Raw genomic sequence first — 27,624 nt, 5'->3', positions numbered from 1 at the left:
ACAAATTTATACATTTTAAAACGGAAATTGAGCAACAAAAACAACATCAACAATTACATACTTATTAACGCCAATTCTATGAAAACGGGGTATAATAATGCATAATGATGGTAAAATGAAGAAAACGGCGAAACGACAAATAACAGTGCACGTAAACCTATAGATAGAGGAACACAAACGGGCTACCAAAAAGGTGAAAACTCATGTGTTCTAAAAATAGTCAGCAGATCTTACTTTATTTGTGATTCCCGTCTTGTCAAGTTCGGTGATAACACAGACTGTTCAATGAAGGGATTAGTATAAAAAATTATAAACGTTGTATATATACTGCTGTTCAAAAGTCATCAATCGATTGACAAAATCCGGGTAACCAACATTTAACCAATGGAAACACATCAACTATTACAGAATAACAACACATCAAAATAAATACTGAAGTGCAAACATACACGGAAACTTTATTTTTGAAAACATCTGCGATATTCCTGACTTCGTACTTGCCTTTTTAAGAAAAATATTTGGGTTGAATATTGTTTTGTGGTTAGACAAACCTACGGCTCCTATGACAATGTTACAAATACCGATAACAAACTACGTGACAGGAATACAGTAAAAACAAACGGAAGAACACATAGCACAGAGAAACGCATATATCATATAATAATACATTACAACATGTAAACCGCAGAAAAGCAATATTTGTCTTCTTTTCAAGACAGGACAGGACACCACTTACAGTGACATATTTTTGTGACGTATACTCATTCTTAAATTACATACAAGTATATGAAACGAGAAAAAGTTCATAAGTATTCTCACCAAACTACATCAAAATAATTATCATTATTATGAAGGGTCTTGAAAGGATATTTTTAAGATTCAGGCTATAATTCTTCATAATTATTTGGACTGTGACCACGTCATAATCAATTGAACTAAAACTAAAACAATTCTTAAGCGGATCTCCAAAGGAAACATCATAATTAAATACATATTTTGTTTTCAATTTAATATTATTATTTCTTTTTCTGTTATTCCGTACTATCATGTTTAGAATGTTTTGTTAACCTTATTCTACATGTATTCCTTGAATTGTACGATACTGTAACAATAGGCATGCTATATTTTATGATATCAATCAATGTACAATAACTATGTCAATGTTACACTATTACAATTATCTTATATTTTTGTTTAATGAAACAGTGCAAATGAGTGAGGAAGATACAGGTCTATCCAATGGGTAAGAAAAATTGATATTCACATGAAAGGTTATAATTTTGTGTTAAGAATTTATTTGATAACTATTCTTTATATAAGAATAATATATCAAATGAATTCTTTGTTTATAGTACTATATAGGTATACAGAGGCATTAAGATTTGAAACAAGCTGTCGAGAAATTTAAGTTGTTGGGAAAAAAAATAAGTTTAATTATAGACTCTTAATGTTAGATGGGAGTATTAATGGCAGTACAATTCATTTGTTTGGTTTTGCGAAAAGTATACATTTGCAGTAACGACTGACAGTCATTAACAAAACTCACGTGCCATATGTAAACTAGAAGCTCTAAAGAACCTATATCGTCCACATAGGTCCCAAAGCCTCCTCAATTATGGACACTCAATTGTGGACTCGAAAAGAAGTCCTGAAAGAAAAAGCGTTTTTGATGATATTGTTTTTCTGATAATTTTTAATTTTAAATGTTTCTCTCTATCTGAATCGTATAGGAAAAATCACAAAAAGGGTAAAATTCGTCATTTAATTTTTGTTCTTTCTGGAATTCTGTATATTTGTGACTCTAATATTTCAAGGTGAAAATTTATTAATTTGTAGATATTATCTAGTGAAACATGATTGCTATTAAAGTGTGTCTGCAGCTTTTATAGTTTTCAAATCATTGGCAAATTTAAAACACTAAAAATGTGACAATCTCATCTATAAAAAAACATTTTTCAATTAAGATCTTGACTTGTTTATATCTATATATATTAATTTCAAGATAACTAGCAAAACTGAAACAATTTTCTTATAGAACAATTACTCCTTTACAATAAACTATTGAGCCATGAGTTCAAAGTTGTAAAATTACCAAGGTCAACACGAGGTGGTTGACGATTATGTTATATCCGTTTTACAAACGAATACGGATATGTTCAAATTATTGTTATCACAATACCGTCCTCTCTTCCTCGAATATGAATTACCGAATACGAATTATCATTGAGTTTGTACAAACGTCAACAACATTACGGGTGTCACATATAAATTAGGATCTTCTAACTACTTTGGAATACGTCGCCTCTCCTCTATAAGATGTCTGACAGTTTTGGTAGCACTTTTGACTAGGTGGGCTTATAATATTTCTCAAGGGAATAATTTATAAGGCTACAAATCTGATCCATTCGAATGCCCTTAATTTTGCCACTGCATGTTAAGCAATCTGATTTTTTTTATTCTTTTGTTTCATTAGTTAGAATTGTCAAGTTGGTCTGTCCTGAACTTGCTAGTCACATTGCCTTCTAGCTTTGTGCAATTAATGGTTCGATTTATGTATAGTTTGTATATTCCTAACAAAGCTACGTTCCAATATTAGCACGATTACCAATTTGTTAACAAACAAGTGGCTACTAGGTGTTTTAGTATTTAGGTTTATTAACCACATTTGAATTTGTTTAAAGCTACGTTCTAATATCAACACTTAATAATTTATGTATTTAGTTATGAAGTTTTATTTGTAATTCTAGTCGGATATTGTTTGTGTCGGATCGTTTGTAGTTGTGATTCCTTTTTTTTATAGCTTACCTGGCCCGAAGAGCCAAGTGAGCTTTTCTCATAACTTGGCGTCCGTCGTCCGTCGTCTGGCGTTGTCCGTCGTACGGCGTCGTCCGTCGTCGTCGTTGTCGTTAACTTTTTACATTTTGAACTTCTTCTAGAGAACCACTGAATGGAATAAAACTAAACATGGCATGAATGTTCCTTATGAGGTGCTGACCAAGTGTTGTTACTTTGTAGCCGATCCATCATCCAAGATGGCCGCCAGCAGGGTTCTTAGTTTAACATAGGACCCTATTGGAAATGCATTCAAATGACTTCTTTTTGAGAACCACTGAAAAGAATGAAATCAAACATGGCATGAATGTTCCTTATGATATATTGACCAAGTGTTGTTAATTTGTAGCCGATCCATCATCCAAGATGGCCGCCAGCGGGGGACTTAGTTTAACATGAGACCCAATGGGAAATACATACAAATGTCTTCTTTTAGAGAACCACTGAAAGGAATGAAATCAAACATGGCATGAATGTTCTTTATGAGATATTGACCAAATGTTGTTACTTTGTAGCCAATCCATCATTCAAGATGGCTTCCAGCAGGGGACTTGGTTAAACATAGAACCACTGAATTGAATGAAAGCAAACATAGCATAAATGTTCCTTTCTTAATAAGGTGCTGGCCAAGTGTTGTTACTTTGTAGCCAAATTTTTTTTTTTTTTGTGATTTCAAAATCCAAGTAGAATCAGGTGAGCGATACAGGCTCACGAGAGCCTCTAGTTTTATGTTGTATTCGTATGATACAGTAAAGATGATTAATCACCAAGTTCATTTGTATGATTTAAGTTAAAAGTAATTATGTGCACTGGATTTTAATTTTTTAAACAGTTTGATTTTGGAAGAAAGGTCGATAGAGTTAGTTGCACTATTATTAACACAATTCTATATTAATATTCATGTACTTGTTATAAAATACATCATACTACATAATTATAAACCTATTCTTGATTAATATCCATTTTTGTAAAATTTACCTGTGACGTTATTTTTTGTAGCTTTCATATTTCGTGTGAATACAATACGTGATTCTATTAATTTTTTGTGTACTGTCCTCAATTAATTTTAGTTTTTCGTTGTTGTTCTGTGGTTAGCATGTCGAAGGGTATTATTATATTATTTATTTAAGTGTTTGTCTGTCTTGGGTGTTCTTGCATTTATCAGTACTATATTCCCGTCATGTAATGTTTTTATTTTAGCTGTATATTTAACATTGCCATAAAGCGCAGAGGTTTGGCTATCCATAAATTCAGGTTCCAGCCACCATTTCTTTCTTAAAAATACCATATTCCAAGTCAGAAATATGACAATTGTTATCTAATAATTCGTATAGTGCATTGTCGTTTGTTTTTTTGTTGCACCTCAGTGTTCTGTAGTTTCGTTGTTTTCGTCTTTTAGTTGATGTGTTTTCTGCGGGTTTAGTCTTTAATCCGGATTTGTTTTTCTCTCAATCGATTGATGACTTTTGAAAACCGGTATACTTCTGTTGCTTTCATTAATAATTTTTAACAAGCATGTGGCTACAAGGTTTTTTAGTATTTAGGTTTAATTAACCATATTTAAATTTGTTTTATGTTTAACTGAATTGTTTTCATTCTACAGAACTCTAAACACGCCACCAAACTCGTTTGTTCTAGAATATGCTCATAGTTTAATGCCGTACAATGACCTGTTCTTGCTAGCTTCTACGCTACGACATTTGGTCTTTGTTGAAAAGTTGTCTCCCTGTCAATTTTTGTTATATGTATAGCAGATATATGACATCGAATCAATTTGTTTAAAGATAAAATTAAATAATCAAAATCAAGATACAAAATAAAAATCCATATTATAAATTAAACACAAGAAATTGCTTTTATAAATATACTTCAGCTTGATAGATATTTCGTTCCCTTATATGTATATATATATCGCATTTGTGGTGATTGTACCTGAGAAATATTTAGTAACTGAGTGATTATTGTTTACAAACCTATATTTTCATTTTGTAGAGAAATTGCTTGAATAGTAGTTGGAAGCATTGCCGGTGTTGCTTTAATTGCAGTCGGTGGTATAATTATTTGGAAATGCCTTTTGAAAAAATGTAAGCATATATAAATTAATAAGATATGGTTTGATTGCAAACGAGACTACTCTCAACAAAAAATCAGATGATTTAGAAATCAACAACTTCATTTCAACGTACGACCTTCAACAATGAGTAAAAACAATGAGTAAAAACCAAGATTATAGTCAGCTATAAAAGGCTCCAAGATGGCAATTGTAAAAAAAATCAAACGAGAAAACGAACAGTCTGATTTATACATAACACTGTGAACGAAAAACGAAAATGATACACAGCACCACACGACAACCATTATTACAGACCCATGACTTGGGAAAGGCAAATACAGCGTGTGACGGAGTTATTAGATCGATCCAAAGCAGAAATATATCTGACAAAAACACAGAGTAGACGTAGCAGGGTACTGATACATCCCCACAATATAAATACTACAAGTACATGTCTGCGACTTATCGCAGTCACTGACAGGTAGTTGAAAGCCCAAAACAGCTGATAAATAAATCATGCATTCAAGACTAAGATACACATACATGACGATATAAAGTCTATTTTGCTATTTTAAATACAGTAAACACTTTGCTGCAACGACTTTGGATATCTAAAAAGCATATTTCACGAAAAACATGTTTTGGAATGAAAGATCGATCAATGATTTCATACGCAATCGAATAAATTGAAAAATAAAATAAAATCTACGAAAGAGCGCAAATACATACATCATTGAATCCCATGCAGCTTAGATTAACATTACACGTTTCATCATCCCCTTGACCTAACGCACTTAAATAACACGCATATTAAGTTTCTAAAAAAGATATTAAAGGTATCAAAATCTGCCTAATATATGTTTATGAAGTAATTTAATTGTATATAAATACTTTTGACACAGTGATTTCAAATTTTTCCAAATTCATTTCGACATAATTTTGTCAAAAGGAAAATGGAATCACCCAAAGTGTTTAAATTAATGTGCAAACCCATGGCCATCAGATAACAGCATTGCTTTATAAAGTTGCATACATTTTCCTGAACCTCCTATATTTTGTTTTATGTCTAGAGACGGATAACGTTTATTATAATTAGTCCTAAAAATAAATTGTCGATAAAGGAACATGTACCACACTAGCATATTTCAAATTCAATCCAAAGTAAAATCTCAAAAATACTGAACTCTGAGGAAAATTCAAAACGGAAAGTCCCTTATCAATGTCTGAACTTCGTACACATTTTACGAAAGAGTCAAACAACTGAAAAAGTAACAACATAAAGTGAGTGCGTGACATTCATTATAAATGTTATGCTCATACATTATATAGATATAGGGAGATGTGGTGTGAGTGCCAATGAGACAACTCTCCATCCAAATAACAATTCATAAAAGTAAACCATAATAGGCTTACTTGTTTGTTCGTTGAATTACAATCGAAAAGAAATAGTTCGAATGAGGTCCAATTATTAAATTAAATTTAAAAGTAACTTTGATGTTTCTATTGTACAATTGAAACCGAAAATCTTAAAAGTGATAACATTTTAATCAATATATAATATATATAATCATTACATATGGTGGATACATCTTTTTTTCTAAAAAAAACCCCAAGAATTATACAACTCTATTATTAAAACTTATACTGTTTGCCTATTTCAATAACAGTAATATACACTTTTTTCAATATTTTTTACTGTCAATTTGCAAATATATATACATTTTTTAAACTTTAAACTGATGGTACTCTTATCTTATCGATATTAAATGTTTCCTCGATTGTGAAAACAAAATTGATCAAACATTTTAAAATTGTATGCGTATGGCTTTACCCTTATCAGATGCCCTCGTTGCGAAAATTAGAAAACAAGGATGTATATGATCCAAAATAGTTTAAGAGATATATGACCAACAAGGGACTAAAAATGTGCAATTATATTAATTAAGGTGAACTTATTATGAAGGAGTTGGAATTCAATTTTATAATAACAATTCATAGATTCATTAATGTATAGATCAATGCTTTGTATACATCATTTCGGCACCAAATTACTAAGTTGATACCACTTATGGGGACTGGTAGTCTATCAGCAGCGGTAAACGTTATAATAATCATCTGACGTCGAAAAAATATATTGAGTTACTTATTCGATTAAGAATATTTCCAAATATAAGTGGCTGCCAGTAAGCAATAAAAAACGTGTATTATAACGAGTATATATTAAAATACTATTATGCGTGTGTAGTTCGATAATATTACTGGATCTTCCATCACTGTATTGGATACCTAAACTACATAAGTGTCCTTACAAACAACGGTATATTGCTGGGTCTTCCAAGTGCTCCACGAAACCTCTTTCTAAATTATTAACATCTATTTTATCAGCAATCAAAGACGGGCTTCAAAGTTATTGTGAAACTGCCTATTCTAGAGGTGGCGTAAATCAGATGTGGATACTTAAAAATTCAAAAGATCTTTTAGAGTACATACAATCTAGCTCTCTTTCATCTTGTAACAGTATTAAAACATTTGACTTTTCTACTCTGTACACAAGTATTCAACATTCCAAACTAAAAGACAAATTGTAAGAGTTGGTATTACTTTGCTTCATAAAAAAGAATGGCCAACGTAGATACAAGTATCTTGTCTTAGGGAGGGATAAACCCTATTTGTAAAGAATCACTCTGATTCAAACAAAAAATTCTCTGAAACTGATATTATCAAGATGCTTGATTTCTTGATTGACAACATATTTGTTACGTTCGGAGGACGTGTTTTTCAACAGACTGTCGGCATTCCAATGGGAACAAACTGTGCCCCTCTACTCGCCGACTTGTTTCTTTATTATTATGAGGCTGACTTCATGCAGGAACTTCTTAGGAAGAAAGATAAGAAGTTAGCAATATCCTTTAACTCTACTTTCCGCTATATAGATGATGTTCTTTCACTAAACAATTCAAAATTTGGTGACTATGTGGAACGCATCTATCCAATCGAACTAGAGATATAGGATACTACAGATACAGTTAAGTCGGCTTCATATCTTGACTTACATCTAGAAATTGACAATGAGGGTGGGTTGAAAACAAAACTTAAACGACAAAAGAGATGATTTCAGCTTTCCAATTGTGAACTTTCCATTTCTAAGTAGCAACATTCCAGCAGCACCTGCATACGGGGTATATATCTCCCAATTGATACGATATTCCCGTGCTTGCATTTCCTATCATGATTTTCTTGATAGAGGTTTGCTGCTCACAAGGAAGCTATTAAACCAAGAGTTCCAAATGGTGAAGTTGAAATCATCCCTTCGTAAATTTTACGGACGTCATCACGAGTTGGTTGACCGTTATGGAATAACCGTTTCACAAATGATATCGGATATGTTCCTTACGTCGTAACTACAATCCCCTTCCCTTTCATGAATTTGACCTACCGAATTAGACTATTTACCGGATTTGTAATCACATAAGCAACACGACGGGTGCCACATGTGGAGCAGGATCTGCTTACCCTTCCGGAGCACCTGAGATCACCCCTAGTTTTTGGTGGGGTTCGTGTTGTTTATTCTTTAGTTTTCTATGTTGTGTCGTGTGTACTATTGTTTTTCTGTTTGTCTTTTTCATTTTTAGCCATGGCGTTGTCAGTTTGTTTTAGATTTATGAGTTTGACTGTCCCTTTGGTATCTTTCGTCCCTCTTTTATAACAAATTACATCAATGGAGGATAATTTATAAGCAAGCTTTTTTGCTAAATATAAAATAGAAGATGTGGTGTGATTGCCAATGAGAAAACTATCCACAAAAGACTAAATGACAAATAAATTAACAACTATAGGTCGTTGTACGGCCTTCAACAAAGTCCATACCGCATAGTCAGCTATAAGAGGCCCTAAAATGACAAATGTAAAACAATTCAAACGAGAAAATTAACGGCCTAAAATGTGTACAAAAAAGAACAAAAAACAAAGTTGTTACAAATCAAAACAAATTAAAACAAACGGCAAGTACAGATCTGAGAATATTCGCAGTTACTGACAGCTAGTTCAAAGACACTACTAACAATTAAAAACAATCATGCATCTAAGACGAAATTATCAATCATGTACAAATTCAAAATCCAATGAATTTAGTGTAAAGACGTCGTAAACTGTCAGAGAAAAACATGACATTGTGCAATGCCAAGATATAGGTATCGACAGATTGTAGATCCATGAATGTGTATGTCTATATAACAATAATATTTAATTTGTTTGTATTCACTGTTAACAAAATCAATGATAATAATAATGAAAACAATGTTCAATGATCTAATTACAGTGTAGAATTTATTTCCTTTTATAATACATTTGATGTGTTTGAGCTTTTGATTTTGCCATTTGATTAGGGACTTTCTATTTTCCTCGGAGAGTTCAGTTTTTTGTGGTTTTACAATTTTTTCCAGGATCGTTTCTACATTTACGGACACGGCAAACAACATCATTTAGTTGGCATGTGCACGAAACAATAACAGTTACTGTACAAATTAAGGAATGCTCAAACGTTTTGCAAATCAGATATTACACTGAAACACACATTTTGGAAATAATCTACGTAAAAGCGTTATAAACAGTATGCGAAACTTTTAAACAAATGTATTTAGAAAAATATTTCAAATAAATCAACATTTATACATACAAATACTTTTGAGTGTATCAAAATTGGTATAAGTTAACAAAACAAAAAAGTAAATATAAATAACAATATTGTTTTTCTTTATTTCAGAATCAACACAACCAAATTGAAATGAACAGCAGATATCAACAGATATATATGTGACAACTATATATATATATATATATCTTCCCATAATGTATATATTTCCAAAGTTGTTCATTTTGTTTCTTCTTTTCCCCTTATGGTATATATACATTTGTGATCACTTATAATGTTGTTTATATTTACATGTCTCATGGTACCTGAATTATTTAAGAAATAATTCATGGGGGCTTGAATATATCGTGATTTCACCACGGGTTGGCCCTTTATGACAAATATTTTACCCCTGAGCGATAGCGAGGGGTAAAATATCGGCATAAAGGGACAACCCGTGGTAAAATCTAGATATATTCAAGCCCCCATGTATTATTTCGATTCTGATAGGACACATACGGCAATTCTTTTGGATCGAAGCGCTCTAGGTGTAGGCAAATATTTGCCGTTCCCATAAATAAACGCACTAAAAAACTAGCGTAAAAGAACGGAGCAAACTGCATTAGTGACATGCTTAAACTATTTAAAATAATGTATTTAGACATTTTTTGATGAATTTGAATGATAATTTATTTATATGTCTTATATGATGTACAATAAAGGGCTTTTGCCACATTTTAGCATCATTTGTGTATGTTTCCTTGTGATGATTTTCGGATTCACAAGCGTGTATTTTCCCGTAAAATGCTTACATTCTAACGTCATTGTTCTATGACGTCGGGTATCTCGTTCATAAAAAAGCATATGACGTGGGAGTACAATCGGAACAGCACTGGCAATATATTCATATTTTACCACGGGTGTGTACTCAAAGCGTTTGAAGGACGTCATGTTAGAATGACAATTAACTACTAACACACTTTTATATAATATTTTGTTTTATAATAAACACTACAGATATTTATTTGTTTGCATGTGTTCATGACTTGCATGCAATAATCGAATGTAGTTCAACTATTTTGAAAACAGATGTTTACTAATGATGTATACCTTGCACATGTAATGTAGAGAGAGCTTTATACTTGTTATCTATTGTTCAATCCCTTTCATATCATAATGAATAAAATATATTAAAAATTAAGTCTTCATCTTTGAAAACATATATTCCATAACGGTAATCCAACTCATGGTGCGTTCCTTTCATAAATGAAGTCTGAAATATATCCATAATAAATGCACCGTATCAAAGGCATATAAGAGAACACCTACTTATAAACTGTTACGCGTCGCTCACTATGTATAGAGACATGCATAATAAATCTAAATTAAAAAAAAAGGAATTATTAAAGCTTACTTTGATAAATTTTAAACTAACTTCATTTCAACAAGAGTAAATCACATGTTCTAAAATAGAGCTACAAAAAAAAAAAAAAAAAAAATGCCCTGCTCTGTAGATTTTCTTTCATAAATGGAGTCTGAAACATATCAATAATAAATGCACCGTATAAACTGTTACGCGTCGCATACTTTGTTTAGAGACATGCATGCTAAATCTAAATTAAAAGACAAATTGAAAAAAAAAAGGAATTCTTAAAAAACTTAATTTGACAAATTTTAAACTAACTTCGTTTCAACAAGTTTAAATTACATGTTCTAAAATAGAGCTAAGAATTGTTTGTATTTTAGTAAATTTAATTCTTTGAAATTTTATACAAATACGCTATTGAGCATTACTAAGAGCCAATATGTACAATAATTTTGTATTTTATAAATTAGTGCCTTCAATAAATAAAAGTCGTCATAGAACAGTCTCATTTTCATACCGATATTCGAAATGACTCGTTTCGTTGCCATTACCAAAAATATTTCATAATAACAGTGTACGTAACTATGGGAGCCAAGGGCAAAAAGGGGAAAAATCTATGCCCGCTCCCATTTTTAGACAAAAATTAAAACTAAAAAATGAAAATGAAAGAGAACAATCACTTAATTTAAGATTATTACACTACATAGAAAATAGGTTTTTTTTCTTGTCACTTTCAGAAGTTTGCCTCCCCCCTTTTACACACACAAACTTTTTTCAAACTTATTCATTCTTATAAATGGCATATTTCTATACGAAGGTATACACAGACAGACGTGCCGCCGGAATAATCTCAGATATACAGCGGAGGGGGCATTAATTGTAACGCTTGTCCGTCTGTACGTCCATACGTTTACAATTTGGAAGTTTCCACAATTCAACTTTATTTTGCCTCAAACAAATACTATGAAACTTATACACAATGCTAATTACCACCAAACTGAGATCAAGTTAAAATTTGGCTGGCATCACTTTCACCGTTCAAGCCCATTTATAAATGGAAAAAATGTTAAATTTGTCGTGTACGCGCTCTAACTTTATTTGCCTCAACCAAATGTTATGAAAGTTACATACAATGCTTATTACCAATTCAACAATGAGCAACCCCATACCACATAGCAAATCATATAAAACCCCGATGTCATTATATGAGAAAGAAGACTGCTTCAAATTCCATCAGCACCACTGAAGCAAATTGTACATATGATACATATGCGGATAATCAGCATGTTCCAGAGAGGTAAACAGCCGGTAAAAACATAAATTAAATCTGGTACTCCAGGAATATATTCGCATAGGAGTATTTTCACCTAATTTGACACAATGCTTCTTCTTTTTATCTTTATTATACACAAAGTTTCTGTAGCCTGTTGTACTCGTCGTTTAATTGCTATTTTCATGATTTTAAAAGGGAAATGATAACTTTATTTGGAAATGTTATTTTTAGTGCAAATCTTTTTTTTTGTTACTACCAGAAAGTTTTCTTGTGAATTTTTAACTTACTTAGTGTCTTTGCTAAAACAGAACCAACATTGAAAGATCAAGTTTTCAGTGTTTACTTAAAAGGTAATATTTTGACACTAGATTACCAATGACAGCAATGAAAAAATCCGAAAACCCTTGGTAAAATTGATATCCAGGAACATTGCAAAACATTTTCACTAGTTTCAAAGGCTGTTTCGGGTTAAAGAAATAACAGAAATAAATTAATAAATAATCATTTAAAAAAAACAGTTGAAATTTTATATAACAATCGAATATAGTATGTCAAAACTAGGTAAGCATCTTCTACAATGAAAGAAAATTTGTCTTTTCGAACACAATGCGAAATGCTTAATTTCTTACAGCATAAAACTCTCAAGGTGTTCCCTGTGTGGATAAACAAAAACCTACGCTATGATCTCCATTCTTCGCCTGCCTATTCTCTAATTTTACACCTGACAATAATTCTAATTCACTACACCGAAAAGTGGACGATGTTTTGTGTTGTATAAATGAGGATGGTGCACATTCTGTATGTGCCTGTCCCTAGACTATTTCGGAGTCATTTCAGTCTCTTGTGGAGAGTTGTCTTATTGGCAATCATACCGCATCTTCTTATTTTTATATTATGAAAGATTCGCAAGTCATGAAAAGAAGAAGAACAAAAATCGAATAAGGATTGAAGTGACACTCGATATCTCTCTCTCCCTGAGTAAAAGTGATAACAAGTAATGTTTCACTTGTCTGACATAATGTCGGCACATATCCTTTGAAAAGTATTATAATGTTTGTCTGTGCACTATTATATTATTAATCTAGGGTATATTTTATCAGATCAGTTGATCAGATTATTAATAAGATAATATTTATTAGGTCTTTCCACCTTTCCGTGTGGAAAAACCTATCGATTTTGTTCTGTTCTTCCGCCTAATTTTTTTCTTGCGGTGTAAAATTTTTCAAAAGATGTCGCTTAGTTTTTTTGTATATGATATCATACAGTTTATACGCTTATGAAACTGACCCTGTTTAACCGAAAATTTTTCTTTGTAAGAGTTATCTTCCCAAACACTGTTTTTCTTGTTATCAGATCTGCTCCGCAACCGTAAAAGAAAGCGACAAATTTATTTTCCAAATTGCTCGTTATATCCTCAGGATATTGGTTTTATTTTGACCGAAGCTTTACGAAGACTCCATATGAGAGTTATTTCCCCTTTTATGTTGAAATAAATGAAATAAATTTGTAACTGGAAAACCATAAGTGATAGAGGTCTAGGGTCTATTGATTTGAGGTCCTTGGTCCAAAAAAATGAAAATGAGGTCAAGGTCAAAGGTCATGATTAAAGTTTTGATTTTGGCTTGTTGCAACTAAAATTTTCAATTACAAACGCGTTTTGCAGGATCTCGATATTGACGACTTCAAGTCTAAACCTCCTGATTGCACTTGTGCTAGTTCCCAATTCACATATAATCCCGCTGGCCACGTTATTACCGGTGACCTTAACATTGTTAATAACACTTCTCTACGAAACGTGTTATCGAAAGGTCCGAAGTATCGTGAGCCTAAATCCATCAATTGGAAATACAACTTTAAAATTTTGATGGATTCAGTCGAGGATTATGCCAGGCAATGGGCTAAGCGCGAGAAGGAAGACGTAGACACTCTATCCGAATGGATAAAGGCAGTGAGGTCCTTAATACAAATCAGAATTAAGAAACTGAATGGGTCCATCAATGCCCATGCTACGTCAATTTTTAAAGACCCAAATGTTGCTAAACACCTATCCGACCTACATGATAAATATGTTGTTGTCCCCGCAGACAAAGCCCCAAATAACATCGTTTTTGTCTGTAAAAGTCATTACATTAATTGCTTGATAAACGAATTAGGTATAGACAATTCACTTGGAAACTCAACATATACCCTCACGACACTTACCAAAGAGGAAATCCTGGATAATCATAGGTCTGTTCTTTGTTCCTTTGGTATTTCAACCAAAGATGAAGAACTGGATCTTCCATCACTGTATTGGATACCTAAACTACATAAGTGTCCTTACAAACAGCGGTATATTGCTGGGTCTTCCAAGTGCTCCACAAAACCTCTTTCTAAATTATTAACATCCATTTTATCAGCAATCAAAGACGGGCTTCAAAGTTATTGTGAAACTGCCTATTCTAGAGGTGGCGTGAATCAGATGTGGATACTTAAAAATTCCAAAGATCTTTTAGAGTACATACAATCTAACTCTCTTTCATCTTGTAACAGTATTAAAACATTTGACTTCTCTACTCTTTACACAAGTATTCCACATTCCAAACTTAAAGACAAATTAAAAGAGTTGGTATTACTTTGCTTCATAAAAAAGAATGGCCAACGTAGATACAAGTATCTTGTCTTAGGGAGGGATAAATCCTACTTTGTAAAGAATCACTCTGATTCAAACAAAAAATTCTCTGAAACCGATATTATCAAGATGCTTGATTTCTTGATTGACAACATATTTGTTACGTTCGGAGGACGTGTTTTTCAACAGACTGTCGGCATACCAATGGGAACAAACTGTGCCCCTCTACTTGCTGACTTGTTTCTTTATTATTATGAGGCTGACTTCATGCAGGAACTTCTTAGGAAGAAAGATAAGAAGTTAGCAATATCCTTTAACTCTACTTTCCGCTATATAGATGACGTTCTTTCACTAAACAATTCAAAATTTGGTGACTATGTGGAACGCATCTATCCCATTGAACTGGAGATAAAGGATACTACAGATACAGTTAAGTCAGCTTCATATCTTGACTTACATCTAGAAATTGACAATGAGGGTCGGTTGAAGACAAAACTTTACGACAAAAGAGATGATTTCAGCTTTCCAATTGTGAACTTTCCATTTCTTAGTAGCAACATTCCAGCAGCACCTGCATACGGGGTATATATCTCTCAATTGATACGATATTCCCGTGCTTGCATTTCCTATCATGATTTTCTTGATAGAGGGTTACTGCTCACAAGGAAGCTATTAAATCAAGAGTTCCAAATGGTGAAGTTGAAATCATCCCTTCGTAAATTTTACGGACGCCATCACGAGTTGGTTGACCGTTATGGAATAACCATTTCACAAATGATATCGGATATGTTCCTCACGTCGTAACTACAATCCCCTTCCCTTTCATGAATTTGACCTACCGAATTAGACTATTTACCGGATTTGTAATCACATAAGCAACACGACGGGTGCCGCATGTGGAGCAGGATCTGCTTACCCTTCCGGAGCACCTGAGATCACCCCTAGTTTTTGGTGGGGTTCGTGTTGTTTATTCTTTAGTTTTCTATGTTGTGTCATGTGTACTATTGTTTTTCTGTTTGTCTTTTTCATTTTTAGCCATGGCGTTGTCAGTTTGTTTTAGATTTATGAGTTTGACTGTCCCTTTGGTATCTTTCGTCCCTCTTTTATCTACTATTTTCAGAAATCATATAAGATATCGACAAAATATTTTCACAAAATTGTTAGTTACGACATGTCGTAACACATAAATCTTAGTCGAAAGGGTACTTAGTCATTTGACGCGAGTTTTCCCCCTTTTTATATCTAATATCATACGCATGGCAATATATATAACTCATTAACAATATAAAGTAGAGGACTAGAGTCTTTTGATTTGAGGTCCTTGGTTTTATGACCTTGAAATTGAGCTCAAGGTGATATGCTTATTTAACGTTCTAGATTTTGTCCTTTGCTTTTACCTCATATGTTCACATGATAAAGCCATGGGACTTTTTGCTATAGGTTGTAAGCAATGTGACCTTTAAAAAGACAACCGGAAGTGACATTTTGTAAACCGGAAGTAGCTATTTTTTGTACTAAATCAATGTAAAAGTATATAAAACCATATATTTTTGAAATCAGTGTCAAGTAAACTATCAAACAATACCGGAAGTAAACTTTTTGAACCGGAAGTAAAAGATTATCTCCCTTTTTTATATAGAAACCATATATTTTTGAAATCAGCGTACAATAAGCTGTCATTTGACGCTGAAACTGACATTTAAAATCAAATTTTAATATTTTCATTTTTAAATAGATTCTTACTGGTGGAAAGACCTTTGATTGTTCTCTGAACAATTGGTTTTTAATTGTGTTTGGATTGCAACTGCAATAAAACATGATTTTGCGAGTTTTGAATTCAGAATTATGAATGATCCTTCTCTGCTTTCGTAAATTTCGGCCATCAATCATTTCAGATAAAATTCTGTACAAATTTAAAGCCATGTTTTAACTTTTAACAAAGAATAAGTCTGTTATCAATATTGCCATTTCCTTTTATTTTGAAAAGTTTGAATTCAGTTTCACCATAAACTAGTAAATTACCACGAGATCATTCTTCCTTAGGGAACGACCAATTGATACTCTGAGGAGGGTATGGGTTAAGAGGTTTTCTTTGCGGATTGGCCTTTCATTTTCATCTGTTGCAATGCATGCTTTTTTTTTAGGCGGCTTGGCCACCTGAATATATATTTCACTTTTAATACTTGCATAAATGCACTATTACCCTGCATTTTGTGTTGCAGAGTATCAATAACACCTCCCCCCAGCACCCATGAAAATCAAACGGTTGTCCCATTATTGTTTGAATAATATATAAATGATTCATTTTTAAACATGATTTGATAGATATGTGCCATGTGTATATGATTTGTAATTTGTTATTTGTTTTGCCTTATTATTTGTTGTGTCCTATTATTTGTTTAATATCAGACAAGATCATTGCACATGACTTCTGGATTTGGATTATATTGGTGGTTACATAAATAGCATTGATCTGTAAATTTTGCATGGCCCTAATTGAACAGAACTACGAAGGAGATTTACGAAAATATAAAAACAATACTCTAATCGAGTTCGCAATTTTTTTTTGTCGTACAAATTGGAGAGGAGATTAGAATTTAAATAAAGAAATAGCACAACATATTTTCTGATCTGTTCTTTTCGGATGCGAATCCAACTTTACTACACTATATATTTATTTTGAAAACATATTGGGCAGTGTATTTTTTTCATTTTTTGTTGTTGTTGTTGTTGTTGCTCTCTTTGCTTTTGCTATTGTGTTGCATACAACTACATATTATATTCTGTTTTACTGATGAGAGAAAAAAAAATGTTGATCAGAACGTGAGCATATCAAATATGTAACACCTTTTACATATAACTAATTGGAATGTGATTTGTTAAAGTAGAACCAAATTAAATGTATTTACGTTATTATTACTACATGCATGAGGGTGTATGGAATAATTTCTCGTGTCTTTCTCATGTAAATACAAAAAAGTAATTATTTCAGAGTTTTAGATTTAGGAGATAACTGTATTGTATTTTAAGCTCCGACGGCATCAATTGGGGATTTGATGGTCGCAAATAAAGTTTACTGGCGACGCGTTAGCGGAGACAGTAAACGGGTATTTGCGACCATCAAATCCCCAATTGATGCCGTCGGAGCTTAAAATACAATATTGTTATCTCTATTCTAATGAAACTGACAGAAAACAACGTTAAAACATGTATTTAAAATCTGTCATATGCCGTCTGCGCTTGCGCGTACGTCCCATATCATCAATTGTCAATTGATGCCATGTAAGAAAGTGACGTTATCCAATCAAAATGAACGTTACAATCGTTGTTGCATTAGAATGCAAAATATACTTCTGGCGTATTGGAACTATGGTGCAGTTGTGCAGCTCGAGGGTGATGTTTATCGTTGTAATTTGAGTGATCTTGTTTGCTCATTCTCGTTCTTGTGACAGTGGTGATGTAGCATTTTTTGTATATTATTTTAGGTGCATGATCCTTAGTCTTCTGGTTAATCAAATTGCTTTGCAGCGACTTTGTGTCGGTATCTTTTTAAAGGTGAATATAAAATATGTGTAATAAAATGCAGCTTTTATTTGACATGTTAGTGGAGGGAAACAATAACGAATAATGACTTAAAGACATGTGAGGTGGAAAGATCAACATGATACACATGTAGATTAAAATGATACACATGTAGATGAAAATCTGAATGGTTTTTCACTAGTAATTTTTAGGGCACTTTATAGCTTGCTGTTCGGTGTGAGCCAAGGCTCTGTGTTGAAGACCGTACTTTGACCTATAAAAGTTTACTTTTATAAATTGTGATTTGGATGGAGAGTTGTCTAATTGTCACTCATACCACATTTTTTTATATTTATTAAAGGCTTGAAACTTTATAAGATGAGTTTACAGCGACCTTGATGATGAGATCATGTCCAGATTGTCGCTTTCGCAGCACTATCAACAAAACAGACAATCTCGTCTTCATAGATCTGTACATCATCAAACCATTAACATATTTTTCATACATCCTTTTCCCTTCCCTCTCACACGGATAGCAATGAAAGCTAAAAACAAAAAAAACAAAAAAAAACAAAAAAACTAACTAACGAACGAACAAACAAACAAACAAAAAACCAACGAAGAATGGATATAAAAAAAGTAAGTTAATTACAATGATTCAAATTGGAACAATATAACAATTTATTGTGGCTTAGATATCAGTATACATATAAATGTGATTTTTTTAGAAATCACCAATGTTTAAATTTCAAATTTACTAAAAATTTCGAAACTTAATTTAGTAAATCAGAAATTAATATAAAATCTAAAGTAAATGAAGTCTAAATTAGATATCTACACATTGTTTAAACTAATGCAAAATTTTGAAATTTTAAAATTATATTACTTTAAATATGGATTTAATTTCCTATTAAATACACCGGATGATTTCATGCATCGTCATTAAATTTTGTTACTTCCAAATTCTAGCACCATGAAAACCACGGGTGATCCTTTTAAATTAGTTTGAAGGTGAAAATTTTCTGTCATATTGAACAAGTTAATGGGCGATGATATAATATTCGTGTTCGCATAAAAAGAAACACTTGGTCGTAAGACTATTAAAAACAAATAAATCTTGCAAAAAACATTTAACTTGGAATTTTCCATGTGAAATGGCTTAGATAAAAAAACATCAAATAAACTTTCTTTGCATGATAGTTATGTTAGTATTTGTTTGCGTTGGTTATAAAGGTATATCGTCAAGCGTACAGAATATATTATTACACCACTTAGTACCTTAGTGTCCTTAGTAAACCTTGTAAATGACAAATCAATAAATTATTCTACAAACTTCTTTTTAATAATATTAATCGCTAACTTAATAATTACCCAAGGCAACATTATACAATTATCGACTTTTGATGAGGTGGATACTATACATTTATTTCCCGTGCCTGAGGGAGATGTGAAGAATTTTTCACCCAAGAAAAATCATATTTCACAAGGGCATCGCCCGAGGGAAATTTGGCTTTTTGAGGGTGAACAAATCTTCATATCTCCCTAAGCCAAGGGAAAGTAATGTTTTATTCCACTGCCTATACTTTTGTTTTATTTCTGAACACAAGATATTAGTTTACATTTTTTTCTTATCCGTTTGTTTTTATACGCCCGTCAAAATTTGACGGGACGTATTATGGTATACAAATGTCCGGTGTCCGTCCGTCCGCCCGTCCGTCTGTCTGTCCGGCGTAAACATGTCGCACCGTAACTTGAGAACGACTTATCCAAATTTCATGAAACTTAACATAGTTGTTTCTTATGATGGTCAAATGATCTGTATACTTTTTGGTGAAAATAAGATTAAAACTTTTTGAGTTACGGCACTTTGTAACTAAAACAGGGGTGTGTTTTTTTCACATGTCTCACCGTATCTCAAAAACGATTCTTGATTATGGCTTAAAACTTTAAACACTTCTTAGTTATATTAATCTTAATATCTGTATACTTTTTGGTGATGATTCAAAATTTTATTTTTGAGTTGTTGGGTATTTTGTAAAAAAAGGGGGAGGGTTTTTTTACATGTCGCACCATATCTCAAAAACGATTTCTGATTATTGCTTCAAACTTTACACATGTCTTTGTTATATTAATTTTAAGATCTGTATACGTTTTGGTGATGATTCAAAATTTGATTTTTGAGTTATTGAGTATCTTGTAAAAAAGGGGGAGGTTTTTTTTACATGTTGTGCCGTATCTCAAAAACAATTTATGATTATTGCTTAAAACTTTACATACTTCTTTGTTATATTAATCTAAAGATCTGTATACTTTTTGGGTTTGATTCAAAATTTTATTTTAGTGATATTTAGTTTTTTGTAAAAAAAAAACAGGGTTGGGGGTTTCATATGTCCCGCCGTGTCTCAAAAACAATATATGGTTATTGCTTAAATGTTTCTCAGAAACTATTTATGATTATTGCATAAAACTTCCACACAAGATGTCGGGCGTATCATGCGCTCATGGCGCAGCTGTTTAGTATAACTAAACAGAACATGGCAATGATAATCAGTACCGATTAAAAGTTAATAATTCATTCTTTTCAGGGTTTTCTTAAGATCTGAAATAATTTTTAGAAACCAAATAACTATAGTATCTAAATAAAAACGATCGAAACGTTTTAAAACATTAACCGCGGGTAACGTCACACAAGGCAATCCCGATGTTCAGAGGGGGAATCTGAAGTTTTGTTCGACGTCACGTGGGATAGTTTCAACCAATCAAATATTGATTTCGCTATCAAAATCAACATTCAGTGGAATAAAATGATTTGTCATCCTCAGAGATATGATATTCACCGAGTCCAACGGCCGAGGGTGAATGTCATATATCTGAGGTTGATAAATCATTGTATCAACTGAAATCAAAAGTCAACAATTGTTTTATAAGATGACTTTTTATCCCTCTCCAATTTTCTAGTATTTGCTCAAAGATACCTTTGAAATTGTTCCCTGTTTTTATACTTGATATATCATCTGACTTTAATAAGTTGGAATACTGAATAAAGTTTACTAAAAAAAATACACCGAAAACAAGAAGAAAAGAAAAAAAAACCGAGAATTTGCATGACGAAGTTGCCTTGGAATATCTATGGTTAGGGACACGTTAGCTGTTCCAAATTTTATACTAATCTCTCTAATTTTTCCGCGTTGAACATAATGCTTTATCAGATAAGTCTCCGTATGCTTTGAGTCAATGAGAAAAAAGATTTTTAAGTCATATAATAACACTTAAGGTGGTATGGGAGTATAAATTAAAAATGATAGAATTTGTTCATACTTTGCCAAAACGTAGTATATATTGTGATATGTTCAACAATATAATCAAAATGATAGGTCACCGAGCTTTTTCTCAAGCTGCATGTTGTGAAAAAAATGACACATTTTGAAATGGATTATACAAGAAAAAATAATACTACATGTATGTATCGTCTACAGTGTAAATGTTATACACAGTATGTTTTTAAGTCAGAACAGTCATTTTACAAACGTATGAACAGTCATTGTAGTGACTATGCATGTAAGCCAAACCTTCCTCTCAGTCGTCAATTGAGACCCCTGACAAGTATTATCAAAATATACCAGGCTTATGATTTTGAATGCCAGACGACTCAACATTTAATCTCGAATCAAAAATATCATAATGCTAAAAAAGTACGAAATTAAAGAGCATAAATGTGCAGCAACTTGCAGTTTAATTTTCCCTGAATGCAAATTGTAGAGGACGTCTTCATAGCTTTATATCAAAATATTTATTACTAGTACCCTCCAAACACAATTGTTCTGTCGAAAAAGACATGTCTCTATCCTTGTTCCCGGTACACTGTCACGAGATATAGTTGTGTAATTATGTTTAATATACTGAATATTGCGATCGGGTACCAGTCAAACATGTCACCAGTCAGGAGCCTTTTATTCAGTGGTTGTCGTTTGATGCTGTATATCATATCTGTGTTTGTTTTATTGTTTTTACATTAATCTCGTTTGTATTGTTTTACATTTTATAGTTTGGTATTCGGTATGAGTTTTGCTCATTGTCGAAGGCCGTACGAGGAACCTATAGATGCTAATCTTCTACTTCATTTTGTCTTTGGTGGAGAAGTGTCACATTGGCGATCATATGACATCTACTTATTTTTGTTTTGTTTACTGTATGTCTAAAACATTCCGATGACAAGGAAGCGTAAAACCAACGTTGTCATTTCACCATTATACGCGATGTTCTGTCATGCGTTTTAGTTGTATAAAAATAGATTTGGCCATGCATTGGATGTTATACGACATTTTTCAACATGATCATGAGTCTGTTTAATTTTCAAATTTTAAATGTGAGGCTTTCCGAGCTTATAATATTTAAAATGTAACTGCCGAGAGTGGAGAAATGTCTTATTTCACGAAATTGAAATACATTTTTGCAAGCAATATCTTTTTTTTCAATGAATTATTCTTTCAAAGTGACTTCAGCAGACATGGTCGCCTTTTTCATCAAAGAAGAGCAAGAACATTTGACGTCATAATTGAATTTTGATCACTGAAGAACTGATACACTTTCGTTTGGTCATGAAAAAATCCCCCGTTGGCCGGTAAAAATATGAATCGGGTATAGAAAAATTCTTAAAAATTAACGTCCATGAGACATTTAGATTTCTTATAACCTTTGACAAGTGACCTCTAGATTACAAACCTGGATAGCCACTATATAATGCCTTGTAGCATCACAAATGTTATAACGGCTACCAGGGGTCTTAATGAATAGAAATAACAATGCAATGGTTTTCTTTTTCACAAAAGAGCAGTTTCTAGTACGTAAAACATTGAGATAATAAAATGTAATCTTTCTGCTAACTTTTAATTAACTATTAAGAAAGTATCACCAATGTAATGCGTCAATTCAATTCCAGAATCAGTAATACTAGAAGCCCGAAGACTTTATATTCATTCAATACGTTATCAGGGTCATACATGTATCCATGGACATTAACTTAACAAGGTGAATATATGACCATAATGACCATGGCGGGTCACAATTTGAATATATAAATATGTACTATATATTAGTTAATATTATATAAAAATGGGTACATTGTTTTAGAGAAACATAGCACCACACCCCTACCAAAAAAAAATCGAAGTTAACCCCTCCACCCAGATTAAATTTGATAATTCCAAGATTAAAGTTGGAAATTGCAAGATTAAAGTTGATAATTTCAAGGTTAAAGTCGACAATTTGAAAAAAAAAAAAAATGAAAAAAAAGGATGACCTTAATACGCTTTCGTAATAAATGAAATTACATGAGTAAATGCCAAAAGTATCATTCTTCGTCAATCATAGACCGTAACTCCCAAATAACATAAAGAAAAATCGTCAAAAACTTAACACGAATTTTGTTGATATAACAACATAAAATTATCAGAATTTGATAAACGATACACAAAATCTGTCTTTTGTATATACATATTGTAATAACTAGATTCTTCCGTTGGAAAACTAGGTTATTATAAGAGATTTGTTGTTGTTTGCTTAACCTCCAGTGGTAAATATTTCATGCATATTTAATCTTTACGAAAAAGCGATGATTTCAATTTTTCCATTGTGAACGTTCCATTTCAGTGAAGCGACTTTCCAGCTGTAGTAGTATAGGGCTCGGGTTTCCTTTCCTATTTTCGTGATAGAGGGTTACTACTTGCAAGGACGCTGTGTTACCAAGGGTTTCAAATGGTAAAGTTGGATGTATCCCTATGAAGGTGTAACGGACCCTTTGTCTTGTTTCAATGGGTTCGTGTTCTTAACAAACTTTCTAAAATAGTTTCAGTAGTATATTAAAGTGTAAAGTGTGATCTTTTTTGGCTTTCGTAAGCGCGGGGAATCATGATAAATTAATATAGGATTTTTGAGTTTTGAATTTTGAATTTTGAATTTTGAATTTTGAATGATCCTTCTCGGCTTTCGTACGAAAGCCGGAAAGGATCATTCAAAATTCAAAATTCAAAATTACGAAAGCCGGGAAGGATCATTCAAAATTCAAAATTCAAAATTACGAAAGCCGGGAAGGATCATTCAAAATTCAAAATTCAAAATTCAAAAAGTCATGATTCCCCGCGCTTACGAAAGCCAAAAAAGATCGCACTTTCTTTACACTTTAATATACTGCTGAAAGCTATTTTAGAAAGCTTGTTAAGAACACGAACCAATTGAAACAAGGCGAAGGGTTCGTTACACCTTCATATGGATACAACCAACTTTACCATTTGAAACCCTTGGTAACACAGAGTCCTTGCAAGTAGCAACCCTCTATCAAGAAAATAGGAAAGGAAACCCGAGCCCTATACTACTACAGCTGGAAAGTCGCTTCACTGATATGGAACGTTCACAAATTGAAATCATCGCTTTTTCGTAAAGTTTAAATATCCATGAAATATTTGCCACTGGAGGTTAAACAAACAACAACAAATCTCTTATTATTGTTATTTGGGAGTTACGGTCTATGATTGACGAAAGATGATACTTTTGGCATTTACTTATGCAATTCCATTTATTACGAAAGCGTAATAGGGTCATCCTTTTTCATTTCATTGTCGACTTTAATCTTGGAATTATCAACTTTAATCTTGCAGTTTCCAACTTTAATCTTGGAATTATCAGTTTTAATCAGGGTGGAGGGGTTAACTTCGATTTTTTTTTTGGTAGGGTTGTGCTATGTTTGTCTAAAACAATGTACCCATTTTCATATAATAACAACTAATATATATATGTCGTATATATATTTATATATAAAAATTGTGACCCGCCATGACACTTCCAGGCTTATGGAGGTAGAACGTCATTGTTAGAAAAATTATAAACATGATAAATATCGAGATTCAATAAAATACGTATGGCTTCTTTTTTGCGGACGCCGAACTATACGTTATATATAAGTTTTGAAGAAGTTTTACTTTATCGTTTGAAGTGGAAAATATTTGAATCTACATTTTAAATTGATACACAAAAAATCCAAATTCTCTGCTCTATAGATTTTATTTCATAAATGGAGTCTGCAATATATCCACCACAAATGCACCGTATTAAATTTATATATCAAAACACTTAGTTACAAACTGTTACGCGTCGCATACTATGTATAGAGACATGCATAATAAATCTCAAATAAAAGAAGGAATTCTTAAAGCTTATTTTGACAAATTTTAAACTAACTTCATTTCAACATGTTCTAAAATAGAGCTACAAAAAAAAATAAATAAAAAAATGCTCTGCTCTATAGATTTTCTTTCATAAATAGAATCTCAAATATATCCATAATAAATGCACCGTATCAAATACATATATGAGAACACCAAGACTAATAAACTGTTACGCGTCGCATACATTGTTTAGAGAAATGCATAATGAATCTAAATTAAAAGACAAATTTTATTCAAATACGCTACTGAACATTACTAAGAGCAAATAAATACAATAATTTTGTATTTGAAAAATTAGTGCCTTCAATAAATAAAAGTCGTCATAGAACAGTCTCATTAATTTTCATACCGGTTTTCGAAATGACTCGTTTCATTGCAATTACAAAAAATATGTCATAATAACAGTGTACGTATAGGAGGCAGGGGCAATAGGGGACAAAACTATGTCCCCTCCCATTTTAGGACACAAATTGACTCTAAAAAATTAAAATGAACAATTACTAAATTTAAGATTATTACACTACATAGAAAATATATTTTTTTTCTTGTCACTTTCAGAAGTTTGCCTCCCCATTTTCCACACACAAACTTTTTTCAAACTTATTCATTCTTATAAATAGCATATTTCTATACGAAGGTATACACAGACAGACGTGCCGCCGGAATAATTTCAGCTACGGCGGAGGGGGCATAAATTTTAACGTTTGTTCGTCTGTACGTCCGTACGTATTCATGGGAAAATTTACAACTTGGAAGTTTCCGCAATTTAACTTTATTTTGCCTCAAACAAATACTATGAAACTTATACACAATGCTAATTACCACCAAACTGAGATCAAGTTAAAACTTGGCTGGCATTACTTTCACCGTTCAAGCCCATTTATAAATGGAAAAAAATGTTAAGTTTGTCGTCTACGCGCTCAAACTTTATTTGCCTCAACCAAATGTTATGAAAGTTACATACAATGCTTAGTACCACTTCAACAATGAGCAAACCCCATACCACATAGCAAATCATATAAAACCCCGATATCATTATATGAAAAAGAGGACTGCTTCAAATGCCATCAGCACCACTGAACCAAAATGTACGTTTAGTCTTAGTTGCATGATTTTTTTTATTAATTGTTAGTGGCTTTGGACTAGCTGCAAGATAACTGCGAGTACTCTCAGATCTGTTCATTGTGTCTTTTTGTGTCGAGATGTATAAGTACCGGGCCACGTCCACTTGTATTTTTGTCCATCTGATGAGTTAAGCCTTTTTCAACTGATTTTTAAAGTTCGTTCTTATGTTGTACTGTTATACCACTGTCCCAGGTTAGGGGGAGGTTTGGGATCCCGCTAACATGTTTAACCCCGCCATATTATTTATGTATGTGCCTGTCCCAAGTCAGGAGCCTGTAATTCAGTGGTGCCGCAATGATTATTAGACAAAATATCCATTCCATTCTTCAAAATTGGCTATTTCTTAATTTTCACGCGTATTTTGGCATCTAGGTCCTCCATAGCCCCTCTAATTGTCATTGCGGCACATACTGTTTATAACCATTTTGTTCCTCTATTAATAGGCTTTCAAATGACGTATAAAGTTTTCCTTAATTATGGGTCGCAGCAGTCCATTCCATTTTTCAAAATAAGCTATTTCTTAATGTTCACGCGTTTTTCAAAAAAAGTATTTAGGTCCTTCGTCACTACTCTTATATGCGTTAGTTTAAACAGTATTTATTAATGAAAAATTACAAGAATGAAATATTACAATGTTACATGAAGTTCAAATATGGGATTCGGAAACAAGTTTGGAAAAAAATATATAAATCCGTCTCCCATTTATTATGGCAATTAGGTCCTTCTTAACCCATCTAATGGTCATTGCGGCACAATCGACATGTTATATATAATCTGGTGATGAGGAACAGCAAAGGTAAAGTGAAAATAAAAAAGGACAACATAAAGCATTTTATTATTTTATATAGATATAGGAAGTTGTGGTATGAGTGCCATATATATGTTTTGGTATTCAGGTCGTCCTTACATTCAACCAAGGATGTTTTGTTAAAGATAGTTGGAGAAACCCACTAGTTTACCCTCCAAAAGTAAATAAATAAATAAAGTTAAAA

The 27,624-nt window shown here is 32.5% G+C and overlaps 1 protein-coding gene across 3 annotated transcripts in view; it reads left to right on the top strand.

The window, feature by feature from the left end:
• Positions 1-27,624, top strand: part of LOC139485165 (lactadherin-like) — a 74,337-nt gene that overhangs the window by 5,881 nt on the left and 40,832 nt on the right. The window contains exons 3-5 of one of the 3 annotated variants that reach the window (XR_011655266.1): positions 1,207-1,243; positions 4,825-4,916; positions 9,648-10,716. Coding sequence is in view for 1 of the 3 variants with exons in the window: in XM_071269392.1 (XP_071125493.1) it covers positions 1,207-1,243 (37 nt within the window). In the remaining 2 variants the exon portion in view is untranslated. Of the gene's footprint in view, positions 1-1,206; positions 1,244-4,824; positions 4,917-9,647; positions 10,717-27,624 lie in introns of those variants that run through there. The other 2 variants (XR_011655267.1, XM_071269392.1) reach the window with 2 other exon arrangements.

This window comes from Mytilus edulis, chromosome 8 (genome assembly GCF_963676685.1).
Source record: "Mytilus edulis chromosome 8, xbMytEdul2.2, whole genome shotgun sequence".
Classification (NCBI taxonomy): domain Eukaryota; kingdom Metazoa; phylum Mollusca; class Bivalvia; order Mytilida; family Mytilidae; genus Mytilus; species Mytilus edulis.
This window is presented reverse-complemented; position numbering and strand designations above follow the sequence as displayed.